This window comes from Lagopus leucura, unplaced genomic scaffold (assembly GCF_019238085.1).
Source record: "Lagopus leucura isolate 7727_CA_CO unplaced genomic scaffold, USGS_WTPT01 Super-Scaffold_739, whole genome shotgun sequence".
NCBI lineage: Eukaryota > Metazoa > Chordata > Aves > Galliformes > Phasianidae > Lagopus > Lagopus leucura.
In genome coordinates, this window is record NW_024962255.1 from 10,286,105 (window position 1) to 10,298,704 (window position 12,600).

Consider the following 12,600-nt stretch of genomic DNA (forward strand, 5'->3'; position numbering starts at 1 on the left):
TCTTAAATTCTTAAACCTATCTGGAAAGTAGCTGCTTAGTTCTATTTGTATTTATTGATGTTCAAGCTATAGGGAGTTACTGTGGAAATGTTTATTTCGGTCTGTAAAAGGTTATAGTATCTCAAACAGTCCACTTCTTTCACATGGCTCTTGTTTTGGTTGTTTTTTCTGTATCATCAAACTTCATTTTTCACTTTTGGATAAACACCCCATGCAGTGAAGTTTCTCAGTGTTGTAGCTGATAGTTTCAGTACTGCTAAATTTGTTTTTATATTTCTTGAGGGTGAGCAAGATCTGTGCAATAATGCCAAAGTCCAGCTACATCAAAAGGGCATAAATGCATGGAAAACATTGCATTAATTGCTTTTAAACCTGCATTTTTGTGTATTTTTACCTGCTAACTAGTATGGGATAATTTGGAATTTTGGACATCTGTGTAAACCTTTTCCTTGTCAACGGAGCAGAGGCTATGTTATGTGCTTACTAATTCTTTCAGCTGCTGCCTTCTTCCACAGTTTGGATGAGCTGAACAGTCTTAGGATCCCTTGTGATATCTTCCTTCTATGATTAGGAGCAGGAAGATTTAACTGTTTGTCTTTAGGAGAGCAAAAGCTTTGCCATGACTTATGTACTTGTAAGACTTCAATGCTCTCGCCTTGGCAATCGATAAGCTGTTTGGTATTTTACCTTTAACCTTTATTTAAATTTGCACTAAGGGTGTCTCTGTAAACTCCGTTTCCCATACTCAAAATTTGAGTTTAAAATTTTCTGCTAGTTGTTGAAGCAGTGCTGGATAACTTTGGGAAATTATCAAATAAACTTTAGTCTTCCTATGTGAGAAATAAGATACGGTGAGATTTCCCTGTGCTGCTCAGAATAAATGAAACGCTCCTCCAGATCTCTAACTCCTTTGCTGATCTACCTACCATTTTTTGAAGTGAATTAGTTCTGTTCCTTCCAGTATTGAGTGAACATGCTGCACCTAGCACCACAAAATAGTTGGAAGATGCTCATTGCTTTGAGGTTAAAACAGCATGGCATGTCCTGCTTTGTGTTGCTCAAGTTTCCAATCTTCACTCTTAGGTTTGTGTTGGCAATGGATGTGGAATACGTTCTGTGGGTACTGGTGTAATTTCTGTTATCTATCGGTTATCTGCCTTACATTTAGCAGTCTTAAGCTTTCCTTCTCTTTCTTCAAAGCAGTGAGTCCTAAAATCTAACATAGATAGAAGCTGCAACTTTGGGAATATGCTTTGTGTTATTCTTTGCCTCTTCAGGAAGAGGAAAGAAAACGTCAGGAAGAAATGGAACGTCAGCGACGAGAGAGACGGTACATCTTGCCTGATGAACCAGCCATCATTGTGCATCCTAACTGGGCAGCAAAGAGTGGGAAGTTTGACTGTAGTATAATGTCACTCAGTGTTCTTCTGGACTATAGGTTGGAGGATAATAAAGAACATTCCTTTGAGGTAATTTAGCTGTGCTAGTATATTAAAGCAACTTTTTATTGAGCTATGCATTGTGATGTTGTGTTGAAGGAAAGAAATGCTGCCTAGCATGTGCACGTGTGTTTATAGTTCTTTCTTTTTAATTCTGTGGTAATCGTGGTTTTCTTAAATTTATGATAGCATGATAAAGTAAAGCTTAATGTAAAATTAATTTTGTTGTGCAAGACCTAGAAAAAGCAATCCAGTATTTGGTAGCAGATTTATAATAGCAGTGTAATCAGGTGTAATATCCGGAAGAAACAGAGATTATAATTTGTACAGCTAGTGTAGGTCCTAAACTACTGTGATACAGGAGAGAAATATAAAGTTCTTTAAGGTTTGCATGTGCAAAACAGATGGTAAGAAGTATCAAATGCATGAAACTCTGACATGGTGAAAATTAAGATAGCACCTCGTTACTTTTTTAATCAGAAGTGTAAAAATATTTAATGTGCGCATTGAAACTTTGGCAATTCTCATTCTTTATGTGCAGGTTTCATTGTTTGCAGAACTCTTCAATGAAATGCTTCAGAGGGATTTTGGTGTCAGAATTTATAAAGCACTGATTTCCCTCCCAGAAAGGGAGGACAAAAAAGACAAAAAAAGCAAAAAAGATGAACGAAAAGAAAAAAAGGAGGAAAAAGAAGAAGAAAATGATGAACCGAAACCTAAGAGAAGAAAATCTGGAGATGATAAAGATAAAAAAGAAGATAAAGATGAAAAGAAGGTCTGTATTAGCTTATATTTGAAGTACTATCCTGTCTGGTTCCATATTAAACTGTTACTTGATTTTCATTTTGTTGTTGCGTTCTCAAACTTAGTTTTTATAGTGTTAGTTCATTGATCTGACTCGTTAATCTGTTTAAGTTTCATTCAGTCTTTCCGAAGTTTTACAGATTTATCTGAGGATTATTTTAAACATCTCTCCCTCTCTCCCCTCGTTTACCTTTACCACTTAGATTTGAGTGTGTGTGGTTTTAAGTGACTAAACACAAGCATACTCAAATTTAGAATGAGTGCTAGGGTGATGTTTTAAACTTTGCTGTTTTTCAGTTCTGACGGGATTAATTTTTAGGAACTTCTGTTACAGAAGGAAGAGAAAAGGAAAGATGATTCCAAAGATGAAGAAGAAACTGAAGATGACAATAATCAAGAAGAATATGATCCAATGGAGGCGGAAGAAGCTGAAGATGAAGACGAAGGTATTTGGGAATTTTTTGGCTTCCGGATTTTCTTTCCAGATGGAAAATGCACTGAAACTAGAAATCTGGAAGTGCATTATTGCACTAATTCTATTTCAGTAATTCTGACCAGTGCTGCTTAACATGAGCCCTTCTGCTAGCGTTTTATTAACATAGCTTAAATAAATCTGTAGCTGTGGTATGTGGTAAGGCGTGCATATAGAAGTGGTTTTATTTTTTTCAGAATGCAGACCACTCGCAACTCCCATTGAAGTCAGTAGGAGATGTGAGTATTCAGCACCTCTGAAAAACCAAGCCACTTTGAAGTGCATAACTTCATATTCATCAGCTGTAAAATGCCATCCTGTTTTTATTAGACTGGAATGTAGTGTGGGACATGTCTTATGAACTTGCAAGGAGTTGATTTCGTTTTGAGTGGAGTTAGGCTTGCCTGAAGAAGTGGGAAAAAGGACTGGGGAATGTTTCTGTCTGCACGAGCAGCAGGTAGCCCTCTTTCCCACCTCAGAGATTCAGGAAGATGTAAGGCATGCTATGTGCTTTTTGGTTTGTACTTTTCAGGTGGAGGAAGGTGCCAAAACAGGGTTTTCACCAGAGACATAGGTTTGAACTTGCTTACGTATTGCAGTCTCAGTGTTTTCTAGCGAGTGTTTTCAGTTATATTTTTTTAGCAAAAAATATTGCACCAACCTGGATCTCTTATATCTCTTATTTTTCCAAAATGACTCCTCATTGCTTGTAGTCTGACCCCTGAGCACATGCCCTGGAATCTTCTGCACAAGCACTGCTACTTCCCATTATCTGCCCTTGTGCCATTCTCAGTGAGAGTTGGTGAGACCTCATCCATCTTCCCATGGAGGTGCAGGAGAAAGCTTGTAGTTGCTAGAAACGTATTGGCAAAATTAGAAAAATGTTTGCATATGTAGGTTTTTCAAAGTTTTCCTCACAAGAAAGGTGAGCAGTTTCATAAAGAAATCTGCCATGTGATTCTGTGACAAAAAAAACTTGCGAGGTATGGAGCTGCATGCCCTGATACGTCCCTGTAGCTGTCACATTCCTCTTTCTTTTAGATTTAGTTTCACAGTGCTGTCTTACCTTTTAAAAACAAATAAACAGAGCCACTGCATTTGGTGCTTCATATCTAGCAAGCAGTGCAGTCCGTAACATTGAGACTCTCAAGTTCAGGATCAAGTACACCAGTCATACCTCAGTCAGTCATGAGTACAAACATGTTTTTAATACACAGTTGTTACCGTTTTTATGATGTAATCTAAAATACTGAAGAGTAAACAACACTGATTTAGTTTTTTGGTTTTTTTTTTACCTAATAGGAATAACCATAGCTGAATGTAGACTTTGGCAAACCTCTTTAGGAAGAAATAATTTTCTGCACACCACTTAAACAGATAGTGATGTTGGCACAACTGATTTTGGTCTGGTTAGCATTTATTTCAGCTCTTCTATCCTGTGTGTGTGATAAGTAAGAATCTACAGGATAAAATAGTCAAATGTTTTAGGTTAAAATAGGGTTAAGATAAGGACAACATCTACGAGGAGTGATTTAATCATGTCATAGAATGCCTTGGGTTGGAAGGCACCTTAAAGATAATTGAGCCCCAACTCCTGCTGTGGGCTGGCAGGCTGCCCAGGGCCCCATGCATGGCACTGTGTACCTCCAGGGGTGATGTACCCACAGCACTGGGCAGCAGTTCCGACACCTCATCACCCTCTGAGCGAAGAATCTCTTCCTGACATTTAACATAAACTTGCCATCCTCTAGTTTAAAGCCATTCACCCTTGTCCTGTCACTTTTAGACCGTGTAAGAAGTTGCTCTCCATCCTGCTTGTAAGTTCCCTTCAAGTACTGGAAGGCCACAATGAGTTCTCCCTAATAAATGTCATTTGTTTTTCATTTTTGGGGGGAAATATAATGTTTTCAGATGTTTGAGGGCTTATGTGAGCTTCTTAATGAACATATATTTTTGAGATACTGTTTATTGAATCATTTGCTGTGGGAATGTTGAATTTTCTTTCTGTCTTATAGACCGGGAAGAAGAAGAAATGAATAAACGAGAGGACAGAAGAGAGGGAAATAAGCATTGTAAAGAGAGGTCATCTAAAGATAAAGTAATTAACATCTTTCTTAACTTCATGTAATCAATCTTGTATAAAGATGTTATAATCAGAGTTTACCTTTGTTTTCATTCTATTTACACTCTTGATTACTTCGTCACTTCTAAAGTGAACTTGTAAAGAGGTGTGACAGCTTGGTGTAAGGTGCCTACAAGATGCTTTAATCTGTATATTGAAGATTGTTGGATAAAAGTTCTTGGGGAAAAGAATCTTGCATAAATTTGAACTGATTTGTCTGAACATGTGAGAGGCAGGTGATTATTTGTGGTCTTCTGTTGCTACATTCTTACATTAAAAAAAAGAGTGGCTTTTTTTTTTAATCTTGCCTCCATAGTGTAAGGTTAAGGAATAGCATAGGTTAGATTTGTTATGCTTGAGTTTTCCTTATAAATGCTAACATGAAGTATCCAACCCTTTTATTTTCCCCAATGGAAATTAGGAGATAAAGAACAGAAATAAGGGGGGAAGAACAGATGGCAGAGCTGTTTTACCTGTGAGAGCTGTGAATGTTCGTTCATTATGTGCTTACAGGGGCTTTGTTTTGGAATGGCTCTTCAATGAAATCTTTGGCTGGGGAAATAAGGATTTTTTTTTTTTTACTGTTTTTTCAAACTTTGAAAATGAATGTCATATGCATGACATATTTGTCTGGACAAAATGAAGCTGGCTGCCAGGTGTTTCTGTTCATTGTGCTGCAAGTCTTCTAAATAATTAAAAGAATAGTCTTCCTAAATAGCTTGCTTATATTGTATTTGAGTTCAGTAGGTAAACATTAGCTGTATTAATCCCTCTTCTCTAAGAAACAATAAAAGGAACATAGTATAATGAATTGGGTAAATATCAGTTATCTGAAACGTGCACTTATTTTTTGGTATAGGATGTGAACATGGTATTTTTGACTTCCTAATGATCCCAATATGAATTTTCTGCAGGAGAAAGACAAGACACAGATGGTAACTGTTAATAGGGATCTTCTGATGGCTTTTGTTTATTTTGACCAAAGTCACTGTGGGTATCTTCTGGAGAAGGACATGGAGGAGATACTGTACACTCTTGGACTACACCTGTCTCGTGCTCAGGTTTTGCATCTTCTTTTCCTAGCTTGTTTTCATTTCAAACCCCAGTATGTTAAAATTCAAAAAGTTGTGCAATTTCTTTAGTTAAGTTTTTCAAGTTAAAACACTCTTGTTTAAGTAGGTTAATTTGTGTATTAATCCCATACTTCTTTCCTGCGTTTTAGGTCAAGAAGCTACTTAATAAGGTAGTACTTAGAGAGTCCTGCTTTTACAGAAGACTAACAGATACTTCTAAAGATGAGGAAAACCAAGAAGAATCAGAAGAACTACAAGAAGATATGTTAGGTAATGCCTTTTTATTTTTGAAACTGATTGTTCCTGGGTGAATGTTCTGAGAGTTGTGAGTTTCTTGCTTCCTTCTGGTAACTAATTCAGATCTGCAGATCTTGGAAAAGTAAGTCTTGGCAGTTTAGCAGTTCCTAAATTTCTGTGTTTCTGGCTTCCCTTAGGCCTCATTGTGTTTACTGGATGAGTCTCAGGGTCCTGGAACAGGAAGGAGGGATAGAAGTTAAAAGTGGGATGTTGATTAACAACATGTAACTCGTTCACAGTAGGTCTGCAGTCAGGGGGATCAGTACTGTAGGTAGTAGAACAGAGCGTGTTGTTTTCTGGTTATTTTGTTTGCTTTTAAGACAAATTACTGCAAGGAGGAAAAGAAGAATGGCGTGAAATAAACTTTATTCTTTTTCTTCGTGTGGGAAGAGACCACATCATAAAAACTTGTCTGTAATGTTAAAGGCATGACTCTTGAAGTTAGTATGGAACGGTGCTTTTAAACTGATGTAGGAAGTTGGAGGTTGATCACTGGAACTGTAGGCAACCAAAAAATGCCAAGGATTATTTATTAATCTTAATCTAATTTAGGAAACAGATTGCTGTTGCCATCACCTACAGTAAAGCAAGAATCAAAAGCTGTAGAAGAAAATGTTGGCCTTATTGTATACAATGGAGCTATGGTGGATGTTGGGAGCCTTTTACAGAAGCTGGAGAAGAGTGAAAGAGTTCGGGCAGAGATAGAACAAAAGCTTCAGCTGCTGGAAGAAAAAACAGGTGTGACATTGCTTTGAAGGTGGTACTTACATGAATGCAAGATATGAATTTTTTTAATAGATCAACTAATTTGTGATCTAGATTTCTTAGATCTTTGTATATTATTAACTCTCATATTTTCTGAGTTCCAAGTCCTTTGTACTTGCACACCAGTAATAGCTGAAGTACAATTTGTTGCCATGCTTTGCCATAAGGCTCTGAAGTGTAGTTAGAATTCAATATGATAAATGGTAATCCAATGCAGTCTTCAAGGTTTCTTTCAAAAAATATTTAGGTGTTGGCTTGTAAATGGAATATTAGAGTGCAAAACGTGGCATTGGAAGTAACTGACTACTTTCTTTTTTTAAGATGAGGATGAAAAGACCATACTGCAGCTGGAGAATTCTAACAAAAGTCTGACTGCGGAGCTCAAAGAAGTCAAAAAGGACCTTAGCCAGCTGCAAGAGAACTTGAAGATCTCAGATGAGAAAAATTTGCAATTTGAGAGTCAGCTGAATAAGACAATCAAAAACTTAGCTACTGTTATGGATGAAATGCAGAGTGTGCTTAAGCAGGTTTGAATTTTTTTACTTTCATTTTTGCTGGTTAAAATTATGTGGTTGAAAAGAAAATACAACCTTCAAAACAAACCCTTTAAAATAAAATTGAAAATTCACGTGAATCCAGGGCAGTGGTGTCTCAGTGTATATTGGAGGCTCAGAGATAATGATTTTTTTTTTTAAAGAAAACAAGTGCAATGTATAAAATGGTTTCTAAAATGGGAACACAAATTTCTCCTGACTTAAATATAAGAAATTTTAGAAATTTCAAACAATCATAATGTTTTCATGATCTGATCTTGTCTTTCTCCAATAATCCAAATCTGCTGTTTCATTTGATAAGTTAAGAGTAATTTTTCAAGGCAGAATGTAGGTATTTTGATGCTCCAGAGCATCTCCATCCTATATGGAATGTTACTTGCATCATATTCCCTGGAAATGCTGTGGAGACCCTATAAGTAAGGCTGAACAGCTGTAGCTGATGAGGGCAGCTCAGTGGTAAACTGGTACTGTGAGGGTGCTTAGCTACTGCTTCTGTCAGTATAGAAACTTGCCAAATGTTTGACGTTTGATTCCTTGTAGGATACAAGTAGTGCATCAGATAAGGCACTGTAGCTTATTAAAATGGCTGTAACTTGCAGCAAACTACCATCAGTATTGTTACACAGTGCTGCACCTCACTGTGTGCCCATAGTAGATCCATTGCTCTGCCAGAACTGGCTACTAAAGGTGCTACGTAATTCTGTACAGTTGGTACAGTTCAATGGCCTTGGTGTCATCCTGCCCAGTACTTCAGAGCTAAGTGGCCTCATGCTTTCAGGCCAAATCAGGTATTCCGTGTTAGAGCTACATGTTACCATAACTTAATGGGTTTGGTCAAAACTGTTTTTGTTTATTCATTGGAAAGAAAACAATAAAAATAAAGCAAAGCTTCTGGGGATGGCTGTGTGCTTTTTTTATAGGTAGGTCAGTCAGATTTAATTTGTTCCCTCCATTTTTCAGGAAGATATGAGAAACTTGAATTGGTTATAAGTAAACTTAGTAATATACAGAATTACAATTTCTTCTTAAGTTGAAACCAAACTGTATCTGTCTCGCACTGCTTTACAGTTAACGTGACAAGTGTTACTTCCAGAACTCACCTTGTCTTCTCCCTTTTTTTCTTTTAAAGGATACTGTGAAAAGCGAAGATAAAGATCAGAAATCCAAAGAAAATGGAGCAAGTGTATGATAAAACTGCTGCTGTTTAGAAGAATGGTGTTACATAATGTAATATAAAATCATGATACCAGAATGTATGGGAAGTGATGCATGTTTGATTTTAGTAGTATAAATATCTTAGTTCCAAAAAGATGTATAAAGTTTTATGAAAGTGGATGTCTGCTTCTGGAGATTGCTTGTAATTCTTAGCATCCAATTTGAGACACTCCTTGAGTGAAAATAATTTTGCATTGCAAAATATTTTAGGATGAGCTTTGTTACAGTTTTAGCCCTAATAAAGTTCATCACCGTAATACACAGTAGCAAGTATTTAATTACCAAATGTTTTTCATAAAAGTCTAGTGAAATCAAAATTTTCATTATTTATAGAATGCCATTTTTAGGTTTTTATTTTTATTTCAGCCTAATTAGTCTTTTTAAATTCAAATATCAATCACAAAATAGCATGCTGCTTAATTTTGCCAGTAAAGTTTTTTGTTTTTTTTAAAGAGCTTCTTGGATTTTTTTTTTTTTTACTTGTCACGATTTTCTTTTCCCTTTGCAAATGTAACTTCCCAAAAGCTGCTTGTATTCAAGCTTCATGATATACAGTAGTTCAGTTAAGTATGAGTTAAGAAAGCAATAGAAACCTACCAAAATACTGGTGGGGCTGTGAGATTTATATGAAAACATGGGCCTGTTTTAATGTTTGTCGTTTGTGTTTCTTTAATTGTTCTTACCTTTGGATTAATATATATGCTCCTTTTTAACAACAAATGTGGTGTATTAATATGTATGGTTGGATGCCAGGCCAGTAAGTGTCAGAATAATGCCTTACATGGAGAAAATGCTACCATTGTAAGCCAACTCTAATTAAATTTGGACTTCTTTCCTACTACGTGTAATTACTTCCAATGCTCTAGTCCAGCAAAATAATAAGGAAACATAAGTATCTATGCCATGTTATAATTCCTAAGGAGCAGGACACGGTTTTTGTTGCAAGTGGGTAAGATTGCCTTTCCTTGATGTTTGTAAGTAATCAGATGCCGAAACTTAAAATGTAACTTGACATTTGTCGAAGGCAATCTACTCAAGAGATATGAAACATGAACAATTGGAATTTGGTTCCACTTCCAGGAAACTTCAGGATTTTCAAGGTTGGGCAGGAGTGTTTTATTACAGAATTGGTTAATTTTATATATATATATTTTTTAAAGCCTGGGTGGCCTAGGTAGCTAAATACCTGCTTAGGAGAGTCTAAGTGCCATAATATTTATGAATTACTTACATAAAAGCTCGAGTAAGCTCAAGTGGCTTTTCTGAGAATCACATTAAAATGCCTGAATTTACGTTCAAAAAATCAAAGCTGGTGCTTTTGTCACTTACCTTTCTTGGCTCTTCTGGAGTCAGACGAGTGAAATCTCTTTTCTGTTATGATAACATGCATAAACTTCCCCCTCCCTCATTTCAGTTGAGTAAACATCAACTGTTTAAACTAAAGTGGGAGTTGATATAAATACACTAATTATTCCATACAAGTACACAGAAAATGCATGCTTTATGAATTGAGATAACATCTAAGAGTGAAGATAGTTGTGAATTAATCTTATGAGAAGCATCAGCTGGTATGCAAATATCATGAAGACAAATTCTTTTGTACTTATTTTTCACCTTGTCCTTTGTACAGACTGACAGTATCTATCATTAGCATTGAGCACCATTTAAAATACTGAGGAAAGGATCAAGCTGGAAATACTTTTTTTCATGGATTTTCAGTAGAACATGTGAACGTGCAAGAGATTGATTTTTAGAGTACAAGAACTTCAGATGCACTGTGAAATTTCTGTTGAAATCTCTTGCTGTTTTTTTGTTTCTTCCTTACATGGCTGATATAAAAGCTGCTGTCACCTCAAACAGGCATCATTTTGTGAGATAATTGCTAGTGACACAGATTTTCTACAGTATTTAAAAAACAGTACTCGAATGAGTGTAATCTTGTTCTATATTGCTCGATGTAACAGTGTTTCAATGTTATGTACAGTTTGCATTTATGTTGGAAGGAAAATGAAAGGTTAAAGAATAAAGGGGAAAAAAGCCTACACGGAGCTTGACCGGTCTCCTGAAGAACAATCTAAGGAAGGACAACTTCACAGCATGTTAAAGTAACCTCACCAAGTGACATAAGGTTCTGTATATACATAGCACCCGTGCTGGTCGTTACCTAAAGCCTCTGGGTAACATTCCCAGGAACGTAAGTAGTTCTTAGAGAAATTTAATGGAGTATCATTGGTGGGATTTGGAGAGGCAATCTTCTTATCTGTTTCAATTTTGAACAGTGTTTTTGCATTTAATGTCCACACTTCAACCCTCACAGGCTTTGCACTGCTGAGTATCACTGGGTGACAGTTGCTGGCTGGTCAAAGAGCCAAAGAGGCAAATCTTAGCTCTCATATTGTTGAAACATACAATTTATTTGTAGTTCTGAAATCATCACAGAAGTGCTTTGTAAAGTAGCAGATCTAGGAGTGCCTTGTTCTCTACAGAAAGCACTGCTACACCAGATCGCTAAATAGGTTCTGATGTCAGTTTATTGATATATTTTTTTTTCCCCTTTGTATTTCTCTAAAATGATTAAATTGATGACATGAACCCTTAAAGAGTGATTCTCAGGCCAATGGATGCCCGTGAATAAAGCTGAGAAGAAAGTTCCTGTGATCCAGCTGCATGCAAAGTGTTCTAGAGTGGAGTGGACTCTCATACTGCTCCTTTGCTTGCCCTGGTAATAAAGGTAGAATTGCATTGATTCAGAGCTGACACAGAAACTGTGGCAAAAAGACATACCTGAATTTTTCTCAAAGCTTTTTGGAGAGCTGGGGATTGCTGGGGAGATAAGGGACAGATAATGTATTGTAGCTGTAGCACATGGGCACTTCCAGAGTCACTTCCCAATTGTAGTTCTGTTTAATCTGTCCTACTCAGCCTGTGGAGCCCCAAAGGGTGAATGCCAAAGTTAGTTGGACTTGTGCTGCTGACCGCAGGTTTCCACAGATCCAGCATTTACAATTGAGTCATTTCAAAATGTAGCTTTATGAAGCCTGGTTCATGAACATAACATCTTCTCAATATTCACACTGGAATAACTGCCCTGGGAGAGAGAATGGCTTTCAGCCCATCTTTCTGCTGAGTAACGTACTGTGTGAGTATCTCTTTGGATTTATGTAACAGTAAACTTTCTCTGAAAACTTTATCAGGAACGTGCACAAAATGTGTTTTGTCTTTTCTGTAATCTTTGTGTACCCAGGTCAGATTTTTAAATCTGGAGTGCATTTGTTTTGTACAGCTTATATTTAGAAATATAATTTTTAGTAACTGAGTCTTATGGCCACTGGTTGTGAAAAGCGTAGGTAGGCACAGGCAGTGCACTTTAAGAAAACAGAAATGGTTCAAATAGAAATTCAACTGGAACTTGTATGTTGCCATGTAGTATAACAATAAAAATAGCATAAATAATAAATACCTTTATTTGGCTATTGGAACTGCCAGTGTTTTCCCAACGAACCTATGTTTCTGTCTACTCTGACTCACTGGATGTATTGCACTGCAAAGCAATTACAGTAAAGTATTTTTCACTATAGTATTGCTGGTAATGTTAATAATGACCACAGTATTTTTTTTTTTTAAGCTATTATTATTCATTATCTTATCAGGGCATTATGATACTGTCCATTTGTTTATTGTTTTTTTTGTGTGTGTGTGTGTGCTGGGTATGAAGTTAGATTGGTAGAGTTTTTCCTGTAGTTCTTGCAGTGCTGTACCAATTACACTCCCACTACTCACAGACATGTCAGCTTTATTTTGCCCTATTGTTTAAATACTTTAATGATGTCCTACTTGGAAATACTATCTATATCAGATT

At 36.5% G+C, this 12,600-nt stretch overlaps 1 protein-coding gene and 1 long non-coding RNA gene across 5 annotated transcripts in view; one reads left to right on the top strand and one right to left on the bottom strand.

Moving 5' to 3' along the window:
* CCAR1 (cell division cycle and apoptosis regulator 1) overlaps positions 1-10,783 on the top strand; it is a 28,075-nt gene extending 17,292 nt beyond the window's left edge. For 2 of the 4 annotated variants that reach the window (XM_042862668.1, XM_042862669.1), the window contains exons 17-26: positions 1,278-1,469; positions 1,981-2,214; positions 2,578-2,689; positions 2,913-2,954; positions 4,731-4,813; positions 5,752-5,898; positions 6,060-6,180; positions 6,760-6,945; positions 7,294-7,499; positions 8,656-10,783. In XM_042862668.1, the coding sequence (XP_042718602.1) occupies positions 1,278-1,469; positions 1,981-2,214; positions 2,578-2,689; positions 2,913-2,954; positions 4,731-4,813; positions 5,752-5,898; positions 6,060-6,180; positions 6,760-6,945; positions 7,294-7,499; positions 8,656-8,715 (1,383 nt within the window). In that variant the 3' untranslated portion in view covers positions 8,716-10,783. The remainder of the gene's footprint in view (positions 1-1,277; positions 1,470-1,980; positions 2,215-2,577; positions 2,690-2,912; positions 2,955-4,730; positions 4,814-5,751; positions 5,899-6,059; positions 6,181-6,759; positions 6,946-7,293; positions 7,500-8,655) is intronic. The other 2 variants (XM_042862670.1, XM_042862671.1) reach the window with 1 other exon arrangement.
* The window catches only part of LOC122175225, a 24,344-nt gene continuing 17,918 nt past the window's right edge, over positions 6,175-12,600 (bottom strand). The window contains exon 5 of the long non-coding RNA XR_006177352.1: positions 6,175-6,378. This is a non-coding gene — a long non-coding RNA (uncharacterized LOC122175225). The remainder of the gene's footprint in view (positions 6,379-12,600) is intronic.